Source organism: Oncorhynchus tshawytscha, linkage group LG12 (assembly GCF_018296145.1).
Source record: "Oncorhynchus tshawytscha isolate Ot180627B linkage group LG12, Otsh_v2.0, whole genome shotgun sequence".
Taxonomy (NCBI): domain Eukaryota; kingdom Metazoa; phylum Chordata; class Actinopteri; order Salmoniformes; family Salmonidae; genus Oncorhynchus; species Oncorhynchus tshawytscha.
Genome location: NC_056440.1, coordinates 1,223,482 through 1,249,830, shown reverse-complemented (window position 1 = coordinate 1,249,830; position 26,349 = coordinate 1,223,482). Strand labels below are relative to the sequence as shown.

At 41.5% G+C, this 26,349-nt stretch overlaps 1 protein-coding gene across 6 annotated transcripts in view; it reads left to right on the top strand.

Moving 5' to 3' along the window:
- The window catches only part of dapk1 (death-associated protein kinase 1), a 194,842-nt gene that overhangs the window by 148,586 nt on the left and 19,907 nt on the right, over nt 1–26,349 (top strand). For 3 of the 6 annotated variants that reach the window (XM_042331170.1, XM_042331169.1, XM_042331168.1), the window contains 3 exons: nt 3,794–3,892; nt 5,294–5,371; nt 11,604–11,820. In XM_042331170.1, the coding sequence (XP_042187104.1) occupies nt 3,794–3,892; nt 5,294–5,371; nt 11,604–11,820 (394 nt within the window). Of the gene's footprint in view, nt 1–2,359; nt 2,489–2,556; nt 2,629–2,752; nt 3,265–3,793; nt 3,893–5,293; nt 5,372–11,603; nt 11,821–26,349 lie in introns of those variants that run through there. The other 3 variants (XM_042331172.1, XM_042331173.1, XM_042331171.1) reach the window with 3 other exon arrangements.

Genomic DNA, 26,349 nt, shown 5'->3' with positions numbered 1-26,349 from the left:
TCATTAATCAATTGACCAGACTACCCAGCAAGGTAGAGATACTATATGTCATTAATCAATTGACCAGACTACCCAGCAAGGTAGAGATACTATATGTCATTAATCAATTGACCAGACTACCCAGCAAGGTAGAGATACTATATGTCATTAATCAATTGACCAGACTACCCAGCAAGGTAGAGATACTATATGTCATTAATCAATTGACCAGACTACCCAGCAAGGTAGAGATACTATATGTCATTAATCAATTGACCAGACTACCCAGCAAGGTAGAGATACTATATGTCATTAATCAATTGACCAGACTACCCAGCAAAGTAGAGATACTATATGTCATTAATCAATTGACCAGACTACCCAGCAAGGTAGAGATACTATATGTCATTAATCAATTGACCAGACTACCCAGCAAGGTAGAGATACTATATGTCATTAATCAATTGACCAGACTACCCAGCAAGGTAGAGATACTATATGTCATTAATCAATTGACCAGACTACCCAGCAAGGTAGAGATACTATATGTCATTAATCAATTGACCAGACTACCCAGCAAGGTAGAGATACTATATGTCATTAATCAATTGACCAGACTACCCAGCAAGGTAGAGATACTATATGTCATTAATCAATTGACCAGACTACCCAGCAAGGTAGAGATACTATATGTCATTAATCAATTGACCAGACTACCCAGCAAGGTAGAGATACTATATGTCATTAATCAATTGACCAGACTACCCAGCAAGGTAGAGATACTATATGTCATTAATCAATTGACCAGACTACCCAGCAAGGTAGAGATGCTATATGTCATTAATCAATTGACCAGACTACCCAGCAAGATATCTATTATTATCAGTCCCTCAATCTGCCAATCAATTCATCAGTCAATCAATCAACAGCATTACTTCCCATTAACAACATGACAGACTTCAGACTCAAGGCTTCATATCTCTCTCTGCTAAACAGGACTCGAATATAATCCCATTATAACTCATCTTCTGGTTCTGGTACCAGCGTTGTGATATTCATGTATTCTGAGACTGGATTGAAGCCATTTCTGTTTTTGTGTAGATCTTTACCCCCCTAAAGGATTGTGGGAGGTGATGTGTGTCTGAAAGCCTGAGCGTCTTGTATTTATTCATTTTGAGATCTGCCGTAAAATATTATTGGTTTAAGCTCATTGGAGGCGACAGGTCTGTTTGTCACGTAGAGGGAAATTATTCTAGTTGAATTGAAAAGTCTGGTCTGATTTTCCTCTTGAATTAATGTAAACACGACGGTGATGCGTGCTATTGGTTAAGTCCTGTCTGTGTGATGCGTGCTATTGGTTAAGCGTGCATGTCTGTGTGATGCATGCTATTGGTTAAGTCCTGTCTGTGTGGTGCGTGCTATTGGTTAAGTCCTGTCTGTGTGGTGCGTGCTATTGGTTAAGTCCTGTCTGTGTGGTGCGTGCTATTGGTTAAGTCCTGTCTGTGTGGTGCGTGCTATTGGTTAAGTCCTGTCTGTGTGATGCGTGCTATTGGTTAAGTCCTGTCTGTGTGATGCGTGCTATTGGTTAAGTCCTGTCTGTGTGGTGCGTGCTATTGTCCTGTCTGTGTGGTGCGTGCTATTGGTTAAGTCCTGTCTGTGTGGTGCGTGCTATTGGTTAAGTCCTGTCTGTGTGATGCGTGCTATTGGTTAAGTCCTGTCTGTGTGATGCGTGCTATTGGTTAAGTCCTGTCTGTGTGGTGCGTGCTATTGGTTAAGTCCTGTCTGTGTGATGCGTGCTATTGGTTAAGTCCTGTCTGTGTGATGCGTGCTATTGGTTAAGTCCTGTCTGTGTGGTGCGTGCTATTGGTTAAGTCCTGTCTGTGTGATGCGTGCTATTGGTTAAGTCCTGTCTGTGTGATGCGTGCTATTGGTTAAGTCCTGTCTGTGTGGTGCGTGCTATTGGTTAAGTCCTGTCTGTGTGATGCGTGCTATTGGTTAAGTCCTGTCTGTGTGGTGCGTGCTATTGGTTAAGTCCTGTCTGTGTGATGCGTGCTATTGGTTAAGTCCTGTCTGTGTGATGCGTGCTATTGGTTAAGTCCTGTCTGTGTGATGGTTCTCGTTAGGAGGCATCCATCAGACTGGGTTAATAATTAGTTGAATCAGTCAGATGAAGTCTGGTTTCTGCTGTTGAACTTCTTTTGCTTTCCTCCTTACGTTACACTTCACTAACTGCACCAATGTAACGCTCTGATGACCTCTAACCTCTGTCTCTCTCCAGGATGGCAGGACACCTCTCCACATGGCAGCTATCAACGGTCTTCTAGAGATAGTCTAACCCCGGACCTCTAACCCCTGACCTCTAACCTCTGTCTCTCTCCAGTATGGCAGGACACCTCTCCACATGGCAGCTATCAACAGTCTTCTAGAGGTAGTCAGACACCTGACCTCTAACCTCTAACCCCTGTCTCTCTCCAGTATGGCAGGACACCTCACCACATGGCAGCTATCAACGGTCTTCTAGAGGTAGTCTAACCCCGGACCTCTAACCCCTGACCTCTAAGCTCTGTCTCTCTCCAGTATGGCAGGACACCTCTCCACATGGCAGCTATCAACGGTCTTCTAGAGGTAGTCTAACCCCGGACCTCTAACCCTGACCTCTAAGCTCTGTCTCTCTCCAGTATGGCAGGACACCTCTCCACATGGCAGGTATCAACGGTCTTCAAGAGGTAGTCAGACACCTGACCTCTGACCTCTAACCCCTGTCTCTCTCCAGTATGGCAGGACACCTCTCCACATGGCAGCTATCAACGGTCTTCTAGAGGTAGTCAGACACCTGACCTCTAACCCCTGACCTCTAACCTCTGTCTCTCTCCAGTATGGCAGGACACCTCTCCACATGGCAGCTATCAACGGTCTTCTAGAGGTAGTCAGACACCTGACCTCTGACCTCTAACCCCTGTCTCTCTCCAGTATGGCAGGACACCTCTCCACATGGCAGCTATCAACGGTCTTCTAGAGGTAGTCAGACACCTGACCTCTAAGCTCTGACCTCTAACTCCTGACCTCTAACCTCTGTCTCTCTCCAGTATGGCAGGACACCTCTGCACATGGCAGCTATCAACGGTCTTCTAGAGGTAGTCAGACACCTGACCTCTAAGCTCTGACCTCTAACCCCTGACCTCTAACCTCTGTCTCTCTCCAGTATGGCAGGACCCCTCTCCACATGGCAGCTATCAACGGTCTTCTAGAGGTAGTCAGACACCTGACCTCTAACCCCTGTCTCTCTCCAGTATGGCAGGACACCTCTCCACATGGCAGCTATCAACGGTCTTCTAGAGGTAGTCTAAGCTCTGACCTCTAACCCCTGACCTCTAACCTCTGTCTCTCTCCAGTATGGCAGGACACCTCTCCACATGGCAGCGATCAACAGTCTTCTAGAGGTAGTCAGACACCTGACCTCTAAGCTCTGACCTCTAACCCCTGATCTCTAACCTCTGTCTCTCTCCAGTATGGCAGGACACCTCTCCACATGGCAGCTATCAACGGTCTTCTAGAGGTAGTCAGACACCTGACCTCTAACCTCTAACCCCTGTCTCTCTCCAGTATGGCAGGACACCTCTCCACATGGCAGCTATCAACGGTCTTCTAGAGGTAGTCAGACACCTGACCTCTAAGCTCTGACCTCTAACCCCTGACCTCTAACCTCTGTCTCTCTCCAGTATGGCAGGACACCTCTCCACATGGCAGTTATCAACGGTCTTCTAGAGGTAGTCAGACACCTGACCTCTGACCTCTAACCCCTGTCTCTCTCCAGTATGGCAGGACACCTCTCCACATGGCAGCTATCAACGGTCTTCTAGAGGTAGTCAGACACCTGTGTGTAGCTGGGGCCAATACAGACGTCGTCACCAATGTAAGATATTTAAGCAATAAGGCCCGGGGGGGGGTGTGGCATATGGCCAATATATCACGGCTAAGTGCTATTATTAGGCACGACGCAACGCGGAGTGTCTGGATAAGCCTTTAGTCATGATATGTTGGCCATGTACCACGAACTCCCGAGGTGCCTTATTGCTGTTATAAACTGGTTACCAACGTAGTAAACTGGAATGCTGTGTCATACCCGTGGTATACGGTCTGGCATTCCACGGCTGTCAGCCAATCAGGGCTCGAACCACCAAGTTTATATTAACCTTGATTTGTTTCTGTGACAATTGAAGGTACCAACACATATCTCTGTGGAACTCCACATTACATTCATACAGCACCTTTCACAGAGTCTCAAATCAAAAACTAAAATGGAAACTAGTGGGTTGATCTGGAACTCATCCCTACTGTACAGTTACATCTATACAGTTACATCCCTACTATACAGTTACATCCCTACTATACAGTTACATCCCTACTATACAGTTACATCCCTACTATACAGTTACATCCCTACTATACAGTTACATCCCTACTATACAGTTACATCCCTACTATACAGTTACATCCCTACTATATAGTTACATCCCTACTATACAGTTACATCCCTACTATATAGTTACATCCCTACTATACAGTTACATCCCTACTATATAGTTACATCCCTACTATACAGTTACATCCCTACTATACAGTTACATACCTACTATACAGTTACATCCCTACTATATAGTTACATCCCTACTGTACAGTTACATCTATACAGTTACATCACTACTATATAGTTAAGTCCCTACTGTACAGTTACATCCCTACTATATAGTTACATCCCTACTGTACAGTTACATCCCTACTATATAGTTACATCCCTACTGTACAGTTACATCCCTACTATACAGTTACATCTGTACAGTTACATCCCTACTGTACAGTTACATCCCTACTATATAGTTACATTCCTACTGTACAGTTACATCCCTACTATATAGTTACATCCCTACTGTACAGTTACATCCCTACTATACAGTTACATCCCTACTGTACAGTTACATCCCTACTATACAGTTACATCCCTACTGTACAGTTACATCCCTACTATACAGTTACATCCCTACTGTACAGTTACATCCCTACTATACAGTTACATCCCTACTGTACAGTTACATCCCTACTATACAGTTACATCCCTACTATACAGTTACATCCCTACTATACAGTTACATCCCCACTATACAGTTACATCCCTACTGTACAGTTACATCCCTACTGTACAGTTACATCCCTACTGTACAGTTACATCCCTACTATACAGTTACATCCCTACTATACAGCATCGTTTGTGTTTTTCTCTCTCTCCCCCTTTTCTCTCTCCCTCTCTGTCCCTCAGGATGGTAAAACAGCAGAAGATTTGGCAGTGCAGGAGCAGCAGGAGCATGTTGCTGTGTTGCTGGTTAAACTGAAGAAGGTACTACCACACATCTCTGTGGTCCTCCACATTACATTGTTTCTTTTAAATTCTTTTTTTATTTAACCAGGCAAGTCAGTTAAGAACTAATTCTTATTTTCAATGACGGCCTAGGAACAGTGGGTTAACTGGCCTAGGAACAGTGGGTTAACTGGTCTAGGAACAGTGGGTTAACTGGCCTAGGAACAGTGGGTTAACTGGCCTAGGAACAGTGGGTTAACTGGCCTAGGAACAGTGGGTTAACTGGTCTAGGAACAGTGGGTTAACTGGCCTAGGAACAGTGGGTTAACTGGCCTAGGAACAGTGGGTTAACTGGTCTAGGAACAGTGGGTTAACTGGCCTAGGAACAGTGGGTTAACTGCCTGTTCAGGGGCAGAACAACAGATGTTTAACTTGTCAGCTTGGAGATTTGATCTGGCCCAACACTCTAACCACTAGGCTAGCTGCCACCCCTTTAACCTCAACCTGCATCAGATCAGCATGCCATTCCAGGACCCATGCCAGGTCCCATGCCAGGTCCCATGCCAGGTCCCATGCCAGGTCCCATGCCAGATCCCATGCCAGATCCCATGCCAGGTCCCATGCCAGGTCCCATTCCAGGTCCCATGCCAGGTCCCATGCCAGGTCCCATACCAGGCCCCATTCCAGGTTCCATGCCAGGTTCCATGCCAGGTCCCATACCAGGTCCCATACCAGGTCCCATTCCAGGTCCCATACCAGGTCCCATACCAGGTCCCATTCCAGGTCCCATTCCAGGTCCCATACCAGGTCCCATACCAGGTCCCATGCCAGGTCCCATGCCAGGTCCCATACCAGGTCCCATACCAGGTCCCATACCAGGTCCCATGCCAGGTCCCATACCAGGCCCCATTCCAGGTTCCATGCCAGGTTCCATGCCAGGTCCCATACCAGGTCCCATACCAGGTCCCATGCCAGGTTCCATGCCAGGTCCCATACCAGGTCCCATACCAGGTCCCATGCCAGGTCCCATGCCAGGTCCCATACCAGGTCCCATACCAGGTCCCATACCAGGTCCCATGCCAGGTCCCATACCAGGTCCCATACCAGGTCCCATGCCAGGTCCCATGCCAGGCCCCATTCCAGGTTCCATGCCAGGTCCCATACCAGGTCCCATGCCAGGTCCCATGCCAGGTCCCATACCAGGTCCCATACCAGGTCCCATTCCAGGTCCCATACCAGGTCCCATACCAGGTCCCATGCCAGGTTCCATGCCAGGTCCCATACCAGGTCCCATACCAGGTCCCATGCCAGGTCCCATACCAGGTCCCATGCCAGGTCCCATGCCAGGCCCCATTCCAGGTTCCATGCCAGGTCCCATGCCAGGTCCCATACCAGGTCCCATGCCAGGTTCCATGCCAGGTCCCATACCAGGTCCCATACCAGGTCCCATACCAGGTCCCATACCAGGTCCCATACCAGGTCCCATACCAGGTCCCATGCCAGGTCCCGTTTTTTCTCTCTCGATCTCTCTATCAATTCATTTCAAATCGGCTTTATTGCATACGTAACGTGTTTACGTTGCCAAAGCAACTGAAAAACTAAAACAAAACAACGACAAAAATCACATAGTGAATTACGCACACACATGACACACACACAAGAGAATAACAACGTTTAAAATATGTTAGTGGTTGAACGTGTAGTATAACATTTCAAATGTTACATCAGATATGTGGTGTTGTGACCACGTGCAAACAGTACAATGTGTGAATGACGGGTTCATAAATAGATGAATATAAGTTATATTTCCATTGGTGTTTTTGACCCACTGGTCGACCTTTCCTTGTGGCAGCAGGTCACACTGAGTACGGTATTCCGCCTTCTGAATTGTCCAAATTATATTGTTTTTCAGATGATTTGTGGGTTTGAATTGAATCTCTCTCTGTTCCTTCAGAAAGTATAATGTCAAAGTGGAATCATGTTTTAATGTTTAAACCCCTTGACTTTTTCCACATTTTGTTGTGTTTAAAATGGATTGTTATGTTGTGTTACTGGCCTACACACCCCATAATGTCAAAGTGGAAATATATTTTAATGTTTAAACCCCTTGACTTTTTCCACATTTTGTTGTGTTTAAAATGGATTGTTTTGTTGTGTTACTGGCCTACACACCCCATAATGTCAAAGTGGAAATATATTTTAATGTTTAAACCCCTTGACTTTTTCCACATTTTGTTGTGTTTAAAATGGATTGTTTTGTTGTGTTACTGGCCTCCACACAATACCCCATAATGTCAAAGTTCACATTTTTACAAATAAAAAACAATGAAAAGCTGAAATGTCTTCAGTCAATATTCAACCCATTTGTTACGACCTAAATCAGTTCAGGAGTAATAATGTGCTTAACAAGTCACATAATAAGTTGCATGGACTCTGTGTGCAATAATAGTGTTTAACATCATTTTTGAATGACTCCCTCATCTCTGTACCCCAGACATACAGTTGAAGTCGGACGTTTACATACACCTTAGCCAAATACTTTTAAACTCAGTTTTTCACAATTCCTGTCATTTATTTTTGTGAAAATTCCCTGTTTTAGGTCAGTTAGATTCACCACTTTTTTTAAAGAATGTGAAATGTCTGAATAATAGTAGAGAGAATGACTTTATTTCAGATTGTATTTCTTTCATCATATTCCCAGTGGGTCAGAAGTTTACATACACTCAATACGTATTTGGTAGCATTGCCTTTAAATTGTTTAACTTGGGTCAAATGTTTCGGGTAGCCTTCCACAAGCTTTCCACAATAATTTGTGAAATAATCTGTCTATAAACAATTTTTGGAAAAATGTAAAATGTCCTAACCGACTTGCCAAAACTATTGTTTAACAAGAAATTTGTGAAGTGGTTGAAAAACGGGTTTTAATGACTCCAACCTAAGTGTATGTAAACTAGTTTTAATGACTCCAACCTAAGTGTATGTAGACTAGTTGTAATGACTCCAACCTAAGTGTATGTAGACTAGTTGTAATGACTCCAACCTAAGTGTATGTAAACTAGTTATAATGACTCCAACCTGAGTGTATGTAAACTAGTTATAATGACTCCAACCTGAGTGTATGTAAACTAGTTTTAATGACTCCAACCTAAGTGGATGTACACTAGTTTTAATGACTCCAACCTAAGTGGATGTAAACTAGTTTTAATGACTCCAACCTAAGTGTATGTACACTAGTTTTAATGACTCCAACCTAAGTGGATGTAAACTAGTGTTAATGACTCCAACCTAAGTGTATGTAAACTAGTTTTAATGACTCCAACCTAAGTGGATGTACACTAGTGTTAATGACTCCAACCTAAGTGGATGTACACTAGTGTTAATGACTCCAACCTAAGTGTATGTAAACTAGTGTTAATGACTCCAACCTAAGTGTATGTAAACTAGTGTTAATGACTCCAACCTAAGTGTAATGACTCCAACCTAAGTGTATGTAGACTAGTTGTAATGACTCCAACCTAAGTGTATGTACACTAGTTGTAATGACTCCAACCTAAGTGTATGTAAACTAGTTTTAATGACTCCAACCTAAGTGTATGTACACTAGTGTTAATGACTCCAACCTAAGTGTATGTAGACTAGTGTTAATGACTCCAACCTAAGTGGATGTAAACTAGTGTTAATGACTCCAACCTAAGTGGATGTACACTAGTTTTAATGACTCCAACCTAAGTGGATGTACACTAGTTTTAATGACTCCAACCTAAGTGGATGTACACTAGTTTTAATGACTCCAACCTAAGTGGATGTAAACTAGTGTTAATGACTCCAACCTAAGTGGATGTACACTAGTGTTAATGACTCCAACCTAAGTGTATGTAGACTAGTTTTAATGACTCCAACCTAAGCGTATGTAGACTAGTTTTAATGACTCCAACCTAAGTGGATGTAAACTAGTTTTAATGACTCCAACCTAAGTGTATGTAAACTAGTGTTAATGACTCCAACCTAAGTGTATGTAGACTAGTTTTAATGACTCCAACCTAAGCGTATGTAGACTAGTTTTAATGACTCCAACCTAAGTGGATGTAAACTAGTTTTAATGACTCCAACCTAAGTGTATATAAACTAGTTGTAATGACTCCAACCTAAGTGGATGTAAACTAGTTGTAATGACTCCAACCTAAGTGTATGTAGACTAGTTGTAATGACTCCAACCTAAGTGTATGTAAACTAGTTGTAATGACTCCAACCTGAGTGTATGTAAACTAGTTGTAATGACTCCAACCTGAGTGTATGTAAACTAGTTGTAATGACTCCAACCTGAGTGTATGTAAACTAGTTGTAATGACTCCAACCTGAGTGTATGTAAACTTCAGACTTTAACTATACAATTATTTCGAACACAGATTCAACCACAAAGACCAGAGTGGTTTTCCAATGCCTCACAAAGAAGGGCACCAATTGGTAAATTGCTTTAAAAAAATGTTTACCCGACATTGAATAGCATGGTGAAGATATTAATTACACTTTGGATGGTGTATCAATACACCCAAAATACAGGCGTCCTAACTCAGTTGCCGGAGAGGAAGGAACGTGCTTGTGTTATTGGTCCATATAATAATGATATGGTACAAAATATATGAATTGTAATGACCGGTTGTTGTATTATTTAGCATCTCTGAAAGTGCTTTACATTGTAGAGAAACTCACCTCATCCATTTGACTAGTTAAATGCACCCTCCCTCCCTTCCCATCTTCCCTCCTTCCCTCCCCCATCCTCCCTCCCTCCCTTCCCATCTTCCCTCCTTCCCTCCCCCATCCTCCCTCCCTCCCTTCCCATCTTCCCTCCTTCCCTTCCCCATCCTCCCTCCCTTCCCATCTTCCCTCCTTCCCTCCCCCATCCTCCCTCCCTCCCTTCCCATCTTCCCTCCTTCCCTCCCCCATCTTCCCTCCCTTCCCATCTTCCCTCCTTCCCTCCCCCATCCTCCCTCCCTTCCCATCTTCCCTCCTTCCCTCCCCCCCATCCTCCCTCCTTCCCTCCTTCCCTCCCCCATCTTCCCTCCCTCCCTTTCTTCCCTCCCTCCCTTTCTTCCCTCCCTCCCTTCCTTCCCATCTTCCATCCCCCATCCTCCCTTCCTTCCCTCCCCATCTTCCCTCCCTCCCTCCCTTCCCTCCCCCATCTTCCCTCCCTCCCTTCCTTATCATCTTCCCTCCTTCCCTCTCCCATCCTCCCTCCCTTCCCATCTTCCCTCCTTCCCTCCCCCATCCTCCCTCCCTCCCTCCCCCATCTTCCCTCCCTCCCTTCCCATCTTCCCTTCCTCCCTCCCTTCCCATCTTCCATCCCCCATCCTCCCTTCCTTCCCTCCCCCATCTTCCCTCCCTCCCTTCCTTCCCTCCCCCATCTTCACTCCCTCCCTCCCTTCCTTCCCATCTTCCCTCCCCATCCTCCCTCGCTCCCTCCCCCATCTTCCCTCCCTCCCTTCCCATCTTCCCTTCCTCCCTCCCTTCCCATCTTCCATCCTCCCTCCCTCCATTCCTTCCCATCTTCCATCCTCCCTCCCTCCATTCCTTCCCATCTTCCATCCCTTCCCATCTTCCCTCCCTCCCTCCCTTCCTTCCCATCCTCCCTCCTTCCCATCTTCCTTCCCTCCCTCCCTCCTTCCCTTCATTCCCATCTTCCCTCCTTCCCATCTTCCTTCCCTCCCTCCTTCCCTTCATTCCCATCTTCCCTCCCCATCCTCCCTTCCCATCTTCCCTCCCCATCCTCCCTCCTTCCCATCTTCTCTTCCTTCCCTCCCTCCTTCCCTTCCTTCCCATCTTCTCTTCCCTCCCTCCCTCCTTCCCTCCCTCCCCATCCCCCTCCCCTCCCTTCCCATCCTCCCTCCCTTCCTTCCCTCCCCATCCTCCCTCCCTCCCCATCCCCCTCCCTTCCCATCTTCCTTCCTTCCCACCCTCCCTTCCTTCCCATCCTCCCTCCTTCCCATCTTCCTTCCTTCCCTTCCTTCCCATCTTCCCTCCCCATCATCCCTTCCCATCTTCCCTCCCATCCTCCCTCCTTCCCATCTTCTCTTCCTTCCCTCCCTCCTTCCCTTCCTTCCCATCTTCTCTTCCCTACCTCCCTCCCTTCCCATCTTCCATCCTTCCCCTCTTCCCTCCCTCTCTCCCTCCCCATTCCCCCTCCCTTCCCATCTTCCCTCCCCCATCCTCCCTCCCTTCCTTCCTTTCCTATCCTTTCCTATATGATCTGATTGTTCCCCGTCCCCCTCTCCAGAACAACCATAAAGGCAGCTACATCCAGGCTCTGCGTCCCACCAGCACCCCCCAGCCTCGGGTCAAGCTGAAGCTGCTGGGCCACTGTGGCTGTGGGAAGAGCTCCCTCCTGGAGAGTCTGAAATGTGGCATCCTAAGGGGCTTCTTCAGGAGGAGACGACCACGGGGCAACAACACCCCACGACACCCCAACTCACCCATGGATGGCAAGGCTGCAGGTAGGATTCACACACAAACACACACACACACAGGGACACACACATACACACAGGGACACACTGGTTTTAATGGCTGAGGATGAACCGTAGCCACGTAGCAACATATCAAGCCCCAAGATAAGTTATTACTTATCTCTACCCCTACTCACCATAGTGGGTTCATATTATTAAGATGTTCATGTCTCTGGCCAAGGGCTTTCTTTGACAGGAAAACAGCCAGTAGACAGTATGGTAGTATAGTAAACAGTCAGTATAGATGGTATGGTAGTATAGTAAACAGTCAGTATAGTGTATTGACAGTATGGTAGTATAGTAAACAGTCAGTATAGACAGTATGGTAGTATAGTAAACAGTCAGTATAGATAGTATGGTAGTATAGTAAACAGTCAGTATAGACAGTATGGTAGTATAGTAAACAGTCGGTATAGTGTATAGACAGCATGGTAGTATAGTAAACAGTCGGTATAGTGTATTGACAGTATGGTAGTATAGTAAACAGTCGGTATAGTGTATAGACAGCATGGTAGTATAGTAAACAGTCGGTATAGTGTATAGACAGTATGGTAGTATAGTAAACAGTCAGTATAGACGGTATGGTAGTATAGTAAACAGCCAGTATAGACAGTATGGTAGTATAGTAAACAGTCAGTGTAGACAGTATGGTAGTATAGTAAACAGTCAGTATAGACAGTATGGTAGTATAGAAAACAGCCAGTATAGACAGTATGGTAGTATAGTAAACAGTCAGTATAGACAGTATGGTAGTATAGTAAACAGTCAGTATAGACAGTATGGTAGTATAGTAAACAGTCAGTATAGTGTATAGACAGTATGGTAGTATAGTAAAGAGTCAGTATAGACAGTATGGTAGTATAGTAAACAGTCAGTATAGACAGTATGGTAGTATAGTAAACAGTCAGTATAGTGTATAGACAGTATGGTAGTATAGTAAACAGTCAGTATAGTGTATTGACAGTATGGTAGTATAGTAAACAGTCAGTATTGACAGTATGGTAGTATAGTAAACAGTCAGTATAGACAGTATGGTAGTATAGTAAACAGTCAGTATAGACAGTATGGTAGTATAGTAAACAGTCAGTATAGACAGTATGGTAGTATAGTAAACAGTCAGTATAGTGTATAGACAGTATGGTAGTATAGTAAACAGTCAGTATAGACAGTATGGTAGTATAGTAAACAGTCAGTATAGACAGTATGGTAGTATAGTAAACAGTCAGTTATTTTGTACATAATGTTTGTTTCTTTAATGAGTCTGACGTGAAGGATTTACTGCTTCTCCGAGACCAGGCCCAAATCCCTGATGGTAGTATAGTAAACAGTCAGTATAGACAGTATGGTAGTATAGTAAACAGTCAGTATAGTGTATTGACAGCATGGTAGTATAGTAAACAGTCAGTATAGACAGTATGGTAGTATAGTAAACAGTCAGTATAGACAGTATGGTAGTATAGTAAACAGTCAGTATAGACAGTATGGTAGTATAGTAAACAGCCAGTATAGACAGTATGGTAGTATAGTAAACAGTCAGTATAGACAGTATGGTAGGATAGTAAAGAGTCAGTATAGACAGTATGGTAGTATAGTAAACAGTCAGTATAGTGTATAGACAGTATGGTAGTATAGTAAACAGTCCGTATAGTGTATTGACAGTATGGTAGTATAGTAAACAGTCAGTATAGACAGTATGGTAGTATAGTAAACAGTCAGTATAGACAGTATGGCAGTATAGTAAACAGTCAGTATAGACAGTATGGTAGTATAGTAAACAGTCAGTATAGACAGTATGGTAGTATAGTAAACAGTCAGTATAGACAGCATGGTAGTATAGTAAACAGTCAGTATAGACAATGGTATGGTAGTATAGTAAGTATAGTAAACAGTCAGTATAGACAGTATGGTAGTATAGTAAACAGTCAGTATAGTGTATAGACAGTATGGTAGTATAGTAAACAGTCAGTATAGACAGTATGGTAGTATAGTAAACAGTCAGTATAGTGTATTGACAGTATGGTAGTATAGTAAACAGTCAGTATAGACAGTATGGTAGTATAGTAAACAGTCAGTATAGACAGTATGGTAGTATAGTAAACAGTCAGTATAGACAGTATGGTAGTATAGTAAACAGTCAGTATAGACAGTATGGTAGTATAGTAAACAGTCAGTTATTTTGTACGTAATGTTTATGTTTCTTTAATGAGTCTGACGTGAAGGATTTACTGCTTCTCCGAGACCAGGCCCAAATCCCTGATGGTAGTATAGTAAACAGTCAGTATAGACAGTATGGTAGTATAGTAAACAGTCAGTATAGACAGTATGGTAGTATAGTAAACAGTCAGTATAGACAGTATGGTAGTATAGTAAACAGTCAGTATAGACAGTATGGTAGTATAGTAAACAGTCAGTATAGACAGTATGGTAGTATAGTAAACAGTCAGTATAGACAGTATGGTAGTATAGTAAACAGTCAGTATAGACAGTATGGTAGTATAGTAAACAGTCAGTATAGACAGTATGGTAGTATAGTAAACAGTCCGTATGTGTAGACAGTATGGTAGTATAGTAAACAGTCAGTATAGACAGTATGGTAGTATAGTAAACAGTCAGTATACAATATGGTAGTATAGTAAAGAGTCAGCATGGTAGTATAGTAAACAGTCAGTATAGTGTATAGACAGTATGGTAGTATAGTAAACAGTCAGTATAGACAGTATGGTAGTATAGTAAACAGTCAGTATAGACAGTATGGTAGTAGTAAACAGTCAGTATAGACAGTATGGTAGTATAGTAAACAGTCAGTTATTTTGTACGTAATGTTTATGTTTCTTTAATGAGTCTGACGTGAAGGATTTACTGCTTCTCCGAGACCAGGCCCAAATCCCTGATGGTAGTATAGTAAACAGTCAGTATAGACAGTATGGTAGTATAGTAAACAGTCAGTATAGTGTATTGACAGTATGGTAGTATAGTAAACAGTCAGTATAGTGTATAGATAGTATGGTAGTATAGTAAACAGTCAGTATAGACAGTATGGTAGTATAGTAAACAGCCAGTATAGATAGTATGGTAGTATAGTAAACAGTCAGTATAGACAGTATGGTAGTATAGTAAACAGTCGGTATAGACAGTATGGTAGGATAGTAAAGAGTCAGTATAGACAGTATGGTAGTATAGTAAACAGTCAGTATAGTGTATAGACTGTATGGTAGTATAGTAAACAGTCAGTATAGACAGTATGGTAGTATAGTAAACAGTCAGTATAGTGTAGTATTGAGTATAGTAAACAGTATGGTAGTATAGTAAACAGTCAGTATAGACAGTATGGTAGTATAGTAAACAGTCAGTATATAGTAAACAATATGGTAGTATAGTAAAGAGTCAGTATAGACAGTATGGTAGTATAGTAAACAGTCAGTATAGTGTATAGACAGTATGGTAGTATAGTAAACAGTCAGTATAGACAGTATGGTAGTATAGTAAACAGTCAGTATAGACAGTATGGTAGTATAGTAAATAGAGTCAGTATAGACAGTATGGTAGTATAGTAAACAGTCAGTATAGTGTATAGACAGTATGGTAGTATAGTAAACAGTCAGTATAGACAGTATGGTAGTATAGTAAAAACAGTCAGTAGACAGTGGTATATAGAAACAGTCAGTATAGACAGTATGGTAGTATAGTAAACAGTCAGTATAGACAATATGGTAGTATAGTAAACAGTCAGTATAGTGTATAGACAGTATGGTAGTATAGTAAACAGTCAGTATAGACAGTATGGTAGTATAGTAAACAGTCAGTATAGACAGTATGGTAGTATAGTAAACAGTCAGTTATTTTGTACATAATGTTTATGTTTCTTTAATGAGTCTGACGCGAAGGATTTACTGCTTCTCCGAGACCAGGCCCAAATCCCTGATGGTAGTATAGTAAACAGTCAGTATAGACAGTATGGTAGTATAGTAAACAGTCAGTATAGACAGTATGGTAGTATAGTAAACAGTCAGTATAGACAGTATGGTAGTATAGTAAACAGTCAGTATAGACAGTATGGTAGTATAGTAAACAGTCAGTATAGACAGTATGGTAGTATAGTAAACAGTCAGTATAGACAGTATGGTAGTATAGTAAACAGTCAGTATAGACAGTATGGTAGTATAGTAAACAGTCAGTATAGTGTATAGACAGTATGGTAGTATAGTAAACAGTCAGTATAGTGTATAGACAGTATGGTAGTATAGTAAACAGTCAGTATAGACAGTATGGTAGTATAGTAAACAGTCAGTATAGACAGTATGGTAGTATAGTAAACAGTCAGTTATTTTGTACATAATGTTTATGTTTCTTTAATGAGTCTGACGTGAAGGATTTACTGCTTCTCCGAGACCAGGCCCAAATCCCTGATGGTAGTATAGTAAACAGTCAGTATAGACAGTATGGTAGTATAGTAAACAGTCAGTATAGTGTATTGACAGTATGGTAGTATAGTAAACAGTCAGTATAGACAGTATGGTAGTATAGTAAACAGTCAGTATAGACAGTATGGTAGTATAGTAAACAGTCAGTATAGATAGTATGGTAGTATAGTAAACAGCCAGTATAGACAGTACGGTAGTATAGTAAACAGTCAGTATAGACAGTATGGTAGGATAGTAAAGAGTCAGTATAGACAGTATGGTAGTATAGTAAACAGTCAGTATAGTGTATAGACAGTATGGTAGTATAGTAAACAGTCAGTATAGACAGTATGGTAGTATAGTAAACAGTCCGTATAGTGTATTGACAGTATGGTAGTATAGTAAACAGTCAGTATAGACAGTATGGTAGTATAGTAAACAGTCAGTATGGACAATATGGTAGTATAGTAAAGAGTCAGTATAGACAGTACGGTAGTAAACAGTAGTAAGACAGTATAGTAACAGTCAGTATAGTGTATAGACAGTATGGTAGTATAGTAAACAGTCAGTATAGTGTATTGACAGTATGGTAGTATAGTAAACAGTCAGTATAGACAGTATGGTAGTATAGTAAACAGTCAGTTATTTTGTACATAATGTTTATGTTTCTTTAATGAGTCTGACGCGAAGGATTTACTGCTTCTCCGAGACCAGGCCCAAATCCCTGTCATTCATGAAGAAAATACGGAGGAACAGTGGGAGGAGATTGTGACCCGCCTCAACCATCCGTTCTATTGGCCAATGTGCAATCACTGGAGAATAAACTGGATGATCTCCGTTCGAGTCTATCCTACCAACGAGACATTAACTTACATAACCTCTTTCAAGTACTTGGGAGTATGACTAGACGGTACACTGTCCTTCTCTCAGCACATATCAAAGCTGCAGGCTAAAGTTACATCTAGACTTGGTTTCCTCTATTGCAATCGCTCCTCTTTCACCCCAGCTGCCAAACGAACCCTGATTCAGATGACCATCCTACCCATGCTAGATTACGGAGACGTAATTTATAGATCGGCAGGTAAGGGTGCTCTCAAGCGGCTAGATGTTCTTTACCATTCGGCCATCAGATTTGCCACCAATGTTCCTTATAGGACACATCACTGCACTCTATACTCCTCTGTAAACTGGTCATCTCTGTATACCCGTCGCAAGACCCACTGGTTGATGCTTATTTATAAAACCCTCTTAGGCCTCACGCCCCCCTATCTGAGATATCTACTGCAGCCCTGATCCTCCACATACAACACCCGTTCTGCCAGTCACATTCTGTTAAAGGTCCCCAAAGCACACACATCCCTGGGTCGCTCCTCTGTTCAGTTCACTGCAGCTATCGACTGGAACGAGCTGCAACAAACACTCAAACTGGACAGTTTTATCTCAGAATCTTCATTCAAAGACTCAATCATGGACACTCTTACTGACAGTTGTGGCAGCTTTGCGTGATGTATTGTTGTCTCTACCTTCTTGACCTTTGTGCTGTTGTCTGTGCCCAATAATGTTTGTACCTACCATGTTTTGTGTTGCTACCATGTTGTTGTTAAGTTGCTACCATGCTGTGTTGTCATGTGTTGCTACCTTGCTATGTTGTTGTCTTGGGTCTCTCTTCATGTAGTGTTGTCTCTCTTGTCATGATGTGTTGCTGCCATGCTGTGTTGTTGTCTTGGGTCTCTCTTTATGTAGCTTTATGTTTTGTCCTACATTTATATTTGAAATCCCCGTCACCACAGGAGACCTTGTGCCTCTTGGCCGTCAGAATGTGTTCTTAAATGACTTGCCTAGTCAAACAAAGGTGAACTAAACACTCAATAAATGTTCAATAAACATTAAATAGAGGTTCAATAAAGGTTAAATAAAGGCCAGTAATGGTTAAATAGAGGTTAAATAAAGTGTGGCCTCTTCCCTTTGGACCCTTCAGACATTAAAGGGTCCCGTTTAATGGTGTCTCAGTCCCTACCGGGTCCCAGCACTGACTCTCCTGGAACCAGAAGCACCTTGCTGTCATCCTACTGCATGTTATCTAGACATTCTACCAGCACTGCCTGGTCATATATATATATATATATATATACTGCTCAAAAAAATAAAGGGAACACTTAAACAGCACAATGTAACTCCAAGTCAATCACACTTCTGTGAAATCAAACTGTCCACTTAGGCAGCAACACTGATTGACAATAAATTTCACATGCTGTTGTGCAAATGGAATAGACAACAGGTGGAAATTATAGGCAATTAGCAAGACACCCCCAATAAAGGAGTGGTTCTGCAGGTGGTGACCACAGACCACTTCTCAGTTCCTATGCTTCCTGGCTGATGTTTTGGTCACTTTTGAATGCTAGCGGTGCTTTCACTCTAGTGGTAGCATGAGACGGAATCTACAACCCACACAAGTGGCTCAGGTAGTGCAGCTCATCCAGGATGGCACATCAATGCGAGCTGTGGCAAGAAGGTTTGCTGTGTCTGTCAGCGTAGTGTCCAGAGCATGGAGGCGCTACCAGGAGACAGGCCAGTACATCAGGAGACGTGGAGGAGGCCGTAGGAGGGCAACAACCCAGCAGCAGGACCGCTACCTCCACCTTTGTGCAAGGAGGAGCAGGAGGAGCACTGCCAGAGCCCTGCAAAATGACCTCCAGCAGGCCACAAATGTGCATGTGTCTGCTCAAACGGTCAGAAACAGACTCCATGAAGGTGGTATGAGTGCCCGACGTCCACAGGTAGAGGTTGTGCTTACTACAGCCCAACACCGTGCAGGACATTTGGCATTTGCCAGAGAACACCAAGATTGGCAAATTCGCCACTGGCGACCTCTGCTCTTCACAGATGAAAGCAGGTTCACACTGAGCACATGTGACAGTCTGTTGACGCCGTGGAGAACGTTCTGCTGCCTGCAACATCCTCCAGCATGACCGGTTTGGCGGTGGGTCAGTCATGGTGTGGGGTGGCATTTCTTTGGGGGGGCCGCACAGCCCTCCATTTGCTCGCCAGAGGTAGCCTGACAGCCATTAGGTACCGAGATCAGATCCTCAGACCCCTTGTGAGACCCTGGGTTCCTCCTAATGCAAGACAATGCCAGACCTCATGTGGCTGGAGTGTGTCAGCAGTTCCTGCAAGAGGAAGGCATTGATGCTATGGACTGGCCCGCCCGTTCCCCAGACCTGAATCCAATTGAGCACATCTGGGACATCATGTCTCGCTCCATCCACCAACGCCACATTGCACCACAGACTGTCCAGGAGTTGACGGATGCTTTAGTCCAGGTCTGGGAGGAGATCCCTCAGGAGACCATCCGCCACCTCATCAGCATGCCCAGACGTTGTAGGGAGGTCATACAGGCACGTGGAGGCCACACACACTACTGAGCCTCATTTTGACTTGTTTTAAGGACATTACATCAAAGTTGGATCAGCCTGTAGTGTGGTTTTCCACTTTAATTTTCAGTGTGACACCAAATCCAGACCTCCATGGGTTGATACATTTGATTTCCATTTGATAATTTTTGTGTGATTTTGTTGTCATCTCATTCAACTATGTAAAGAAAAAAGTGTTTCATGAGAATATTTCAATCATTCAGATCTAGGATGTGTTATTTTAGTGTTCCCTTTATTTTTTTGAGCAGTGTATATTGTTTATTTTATTTTAATCCCTTTGGTTGGCTGTCATTGTAAATAAAAATTTGCTCTTAACTGACTTGCCTAGTTAAATAAAAATACATTTTAAAAAATGTAAAGACTGTAATAGCTTATGTTTCACCGAGTCGGGGCTGAATAACGACACGGATAATGAAAGATTAATTAAAGATAAAAGCTGGCTGCGTTTTCCATCGGCAGGACAGAACAGCTACGTCTGGTAAGACAAGGGGTGGGGGTTGTGTCTTTTTGTCAGTAACAGCTGTTGCTCGATGTCTAATATTAAGGAGGCTTCGAGGTATTGCTCGCCTGAGGTAGAGTACCTCATAATAAGCTGTAGACCACACTATCTACCAAGAGAGTTCACATCTATGTTATTCGTAGCCGTCTATTTACCACCACCCAGAAGCGACGCTCCTAGTGGCCGGGACTTTAATGCAGCCACACTTAAATCAGTTTTACCAACTTTTTACCAGCATGTCACATGTGCAACCAGAGAAAAAAAAATCTAGACCACCTTTATTCCACACACAGAGATGCATACAAAGCTCTCCCCCGCCCTCCATTTGGCAAATCTGACCATAATTCTATCCTCCTGATTCCTGCTTACAAGCAAAAACTAAAGCAGGAAGTACCAGTGACTCACTCAATACGGAAGTGGTCAGATGACGTAGATGCTACACTACAGGACTGTTTTGATAGCACAGACTGTAAGATGTTCCGGGATTCATCCAGTGGCATTGAGGAGTATACCACATCAGTCATCTGCTTCATCAATAAGTGCATTGACGACGTCGTCCCCACAGTGACCATACGTACATATCCCAACCAGAAGCCATGGATTACAGGCAACATCAAGCTAAAGGCTAGAGCTGCCGCTTTCAAGGAGTGGGAAACTAATTTGGACGCTTATAAGAAATCCCGCTATGCCCTCAGATAAACCATCAAAAAAGCAAAGTGCGTACGGTCCAGTACATCCCTGGGGCCAAGCTTCCTGCTATCCAGGACCTATATAATAGGCAGTGTCAGAGGAAAGGCCATAAAATTGTCAGAGACTCCAGTCACCCAAGTCAAAAACTGTTTTCTCTGCTACCGCATGGCAAGCGGTACCGGAGTGCCAAGACCAAAAGGCTCCAGAACAGCTTCCACCCCCAAGCCATAAGACTGCTGAACAATTAATCAAATGGCCACCCGGACTATTACATTAACACCCCCTTTTGTTTTTAAACTGCTGCTGCTCGCTGTTTATTATCTATGTATAGTCACTTCACCCTACCTACATGTACAAATGACCTTTAATCTGTACTACTGTTTATTATCTATGTATAGTCACTTCACCCTACCTACATGTACAAATTACCTCAACTAGCCTGTACCCCCGCACATTGACTTGTAAGAATTTCACGATAAACCTCCTGGCATTTACAACTTAGATGGAAAGCTACTGAGGATGGTGGCTGACTATAGCCACTCCTATCTGTCATATATTTAATCTGTGTCTAGAGGAAAGTATTTGTCCTCGGGAAGGGAGAGAAGCCAAAGTCATTCAGTTTAGTATTTATGGACAGTAGTGTAGTTCAGTATATCTAGACAGTGGTGTATTTTAGTATATCTAGACAGTGGTGTATTTTAGTATATCTAGACAGTAGTGTAGTATATCTAGACAGTGGTGTAGTATATCTAGACAGAAGTATAGTTTAATATATGTAGACAGTAGTATAGTTTAGTATATCTAGACAGTAGTGTAGTGTAGTATATCTAGACAGCGGTGTAGTGTAGTATATCTAGACAGTAGGGTCATGTAGTTTAGTATTCCTAGACAGTAGTATAGTTTAGTATATCTAGACAGCGGCGTAGTGTAGTATATCTAGACAGTGGTGTAGTTTAGTATATCTAGACAGTGGTGTAGTTTAGTATATCTGGACAGTGGTGTAGTATATCTAGACAGCAGTGTAGTATATCTAGACAGTGGTGTAGTATATCTAGACAGTAGTATAGTTTAGTATATCTAGACAGTAGTGTACTTTAGTATAACTAGACAGTATGGTCATGTAGTTTAGTATGTTTAGACAGTAGTATAGTTTAGTATATCTAGACAGTAGTGTAGTTTAGTATATCTGGACAGTGGTGTAGTATATCTAGACAGTAGTGTAGTTTAGTATATCTAGACAGCAGTGTAGTATATCTAGACAGTGGTGTAGTTTAGTATATCTAGACAGTATGGTCATGTAGTTTAGTATTCCTAGACAGTAGTATAGTTTAGTATATCTAGACAGTGGCGTAGTTTAGTATATCTAGACAGTGGTGTAGTTTAGTATATCTGGACAGTGGTGTAGTATATCTAGACAGCAGTGTAGTATAACTAGACAGCGGTGTAGTGTAGTATATCTAGACAGCGGTGTAGTGTAGTATATCTAGACAGTGGTGTAGTATATCTAGACAGTGGTGTAGTGTAGTATATCTAGACAGTGGTGTAGTATATCTAGACAGTGGTGTAGTATATCTAGACAGTGGTGTAGTGTATCTAGACAGTGGTGTAGTATATCTAGACAGTGGTGTAGTATATCTAGACAGTGGTGTAGTTTAGTATTCCTAGACATTAGTGTAGTTTAGTATATCTAGACAGCAGTGTAGTTTAGTATATCTAGACAGTATGGTCATGTAGTTTAGTATTCCTAGACAGTAGTATAGTTTAGTATATCTAGACAGTGGTGTAGTTTAGTATATCTAGACAGTGGTGTAGTTTAGTATATCTAGACAGTGGTGTAGTTTAGTATATCTAGACAGTAGTATAGTTTAGTATATCTAGACAGTAGTATAGTTTAGTATATCTAGACAGTAGTTTAGTATATTTAGACAGTAGTGTAGTTTAGTATATCTAGACAGTAGTGTAGTTTAGTATATCTAGACAGTGGTATAGTATATCTAGACAGTGGTGTAGTGTAGTATATCTAGACAGTGGTGTAGTATATCTAGACAGTGGTGTAGTTTAGTATTCCTAGACAGTAGTGTAGTTTAGTATATCTAGACAGCAGTGTAGTTTAGTATATCTAGACAGTATGGTCATGTAGTTTAGTATTCCTAGACAGTAGTATAGTTTAGTATATCTAGACAGTGGTGTAGTTTAGTATATCTAGACAGTAGTGTAGTTTAGTATATCTAGACAGTGGTATAGTATATCTAGACAGTGGTATAGTATATCTAGACAGTGGTATAGTATATCTAGACAGTGGTGTAGTGTAGTATATCTAGACAGTGGTGTAGTTTAGTATATCTAGACAGTGGTGTAGTGTAGTATATCTAGACAGTGGTGTAGTATATCTAGACAGTAGTGTAGTATATCTAGACAGTGGTGTAGTTTAGTATTCATAGACAGTAGTGTAGTTTAGTATATCTAGACAGTATGGTCATGTAGTTTAGTATTCCTAGACAGTAGTATAGTTTAGTATATCTAGACAGTGGTGTAGCTTAGTATATCTAGACAGTGGTGTAGTTTAGTATATCTAGACAGTAGTATAGTTTAGTATATCTAGACAGTAGTTTAGTATATCTAGACAGTAGTGTAGTTTAGTATATCTAGACAGTAGTGTAGTTTAGTATATCTAGACAGTGGTGTAGTATATCTAGACAGTGGTATAGTATATCTAGACAGTGGTGTAGTATATCTAGACAGTGGTGTAGTTTAGTATTCCTAGACAGTAGTGTAGTTTAGTATATCTAGACAGCAGTGTAGTTTAGTATATCTAGACAGTAGTGTAGTTTAGTATATCTAGACAGTATGGTCATGTAGTTTAGTATATTTAGACAGTAGTGTAGTTAGTATATCTAGATGACGGTGTAGTTTAGTATTCCTAGACAGTAGTGTAGTTTGGTATATCTAGACAGTAGTGTAGTTTAGTATATCTAGACAGTATGGTCATGTAGTTTAGTATTCCTAGACAGTAGTATAGTTTAGTATATCTAGACAGTGGTGTAGTTTAGTATATCTAGACAGTGGTGTAGTTTAGTATATCTAGACAGTGGTGTAGTTTAGTATATCTAGACAGTGGTGTAGTTTAGTATATCTAGACAGTAGTGTAGTTTAGTATATCTAGACAGTGGTATAGTATATCTAGACAGTAGTGTAGTATATCTAGACAGTGGTGTAGTATATCTAGACAGTAGTATAGTTTAATATATGTAGACAGTAGTATAGTTTAGTATATCTAGACAGCAGTGTAGTATATCTAGACAGTGGTGTAGTTTAGTATATCTAGACAGTGGTGTAGTTTAGTATATCTGGACAGTGGTGTAGTATATCTAGACAGCAGTGTAGTATAACTAGACAGCGGTGTAGTGTAGTATATCTAGACAGCGGTGTAGTGTAGTATATCTAGACAGTATGGTCATGTAGTTTAGTATTCCTAGACAGTAGTATAGTTTAGTATATCTAGACAGTGGCGTAGTTTAGTATATCTAGACAGTGGTGTAGTTTAGTATATCTGGACAGTGGTGTAGTATATCTAGACAGCAGTGTAGTATAACTAGACAGCGGTGTAGTGTAGTATATCTAGACAGCGGTGTAGTGTAGTATATCTAGACAGTGGTGTAGTATATCTATACAGTGGTGTAGTGTATCTAGACAGTGGTGTAGTATATCTAGACAGTAGTGTAGTATATCTAGACAGTGGTGTAGTTTAGTATTCCTAGACAGTAGTGTAGTTTAGTATATCTAGACAGTATGGTCATGTAGTTTAGTATTCCTAGACAGTAGTATAGTTTAGTATATCTAGACAGTGGTGTAGCTTAGTATATCTAGACAGTGGTGTAGTTTAGTATATCTAGACAGTGGTGTAGCTTAGTATATCTAGACAGTGGTGTAGTTTAGTATATCTAGACAGTGGTGTAGTTTAGTATATCTAGACAGTGGTGTAGTTTAGTATATCTAGACAGTAGTGTAGTTTAGTATATCTAGACAGTAGTATAGTATATCTAGACAGTGGTGTAGTTTAGTATATCTAGACAGTAGTGTAGTTTAGTATATCTAGACAGTAGTGTAGTTTAGTATATCTAGACAGTAGTGTAGTTTAGTATATCTAGACAGTATGGTCATGTAGTTTAGTATATTTAGACAGTAGTGTAGTTAGTATATCTAGATGACGGTGTAGTTTAGTATTCCTAGACAGTAATGTAGTTTGGTATATCTAGACAGAAATGTAGTTTAGTATATCTAGACAGTATGGTCATGTAGTTTAGTATTCCTAGACAGTAGTATAGTTTAGTATATCTAGACAGTGGTGTAGTTTAGTATATCTAGACAGTGGTGTAGTTTAGTATATCTAGACAGTGGTGTAGTTTAGTATATCTAGACAGTGGTGTAGTTTAGTATATCTAGACAGTGGTGTAGTATATCTAGACAGTGGTGTAGTATATCTAGACAGTAGTGTAGTATATCTAGACAGTGGTGTAGTGTAGTATATCTAGACAGTGGTATAGTATATCTAGACAGTGGTATAGTATATTTAGACAGTGGTGTAGTGTAGTATATCTAGACAGTGGTGTAGTATATCTAGACAGTGGTGTAGTATATCTAGACGGTAGTGTAGTATATCTAGACAGTAGTGTAGTATATCTAGACAGTGGTGTAGTTTAGTATATCTAGACAGTGGTGTAGTTTAGTATTCCTAGACAGTAGTATAGTTTAGTATATCTAGACAGTGGTGTAGTTTAGTATATCTAGACAGTGGTGTAGTTTAGTATATCTAGACAGTAGTGTAGTTTAGTATATCTAGACAGTAGTGTAGTTTAGTATATCTAGACAGTAGTGTAGTTTAGTATATCTAGACAGTGGTGTAGTTTAGTATATATATAAAGTGGTGTAGTTTAGTATTCCTAGACAGCAGTGTAGTTTAGTATATCTAGACAGTATGGTCATGTAGTTTAGTATTCCTAGACAGTGGTGTAGTTTAGTATATCTAGACAGTGGTGTAGCTTAGTATATCTAGACAGTGGTGTAGTTTAGTATATCTAGACAGTGGTGTAGTTTAGTATATCTAGACAGTGGTGTAGTTTAGTATATCTAGACAGTAGTGTAGTTTAGTATATCTAGACAGTGGTGTAGTGTAGTATATCTAGACAGTAGTGTAGTGTAGTATATCTAGACAGTGGTGTAGTATATCTAGACAGTGGTGTAGTTTAGTATTCCTAGACAGTAGTGTAGTTTAGTATATCTAGACAGCAGTGTAGTTTAGTATATCTAGACAGTGGTGTAGTTTCGTATATCTAGACAGTATGGTCATGTAGTTTAGTATATTTAGACAGTAGTGTAGTTAGTATATCTAGATGACGGTGTAGTTTAGTATTCCTAGACAGTAATGTAGTTTGGTATATCTAGACAGAAATGTAGTTTAGTATATCTAGACAGTATGGTCATGTAGTTTAGTATTCCT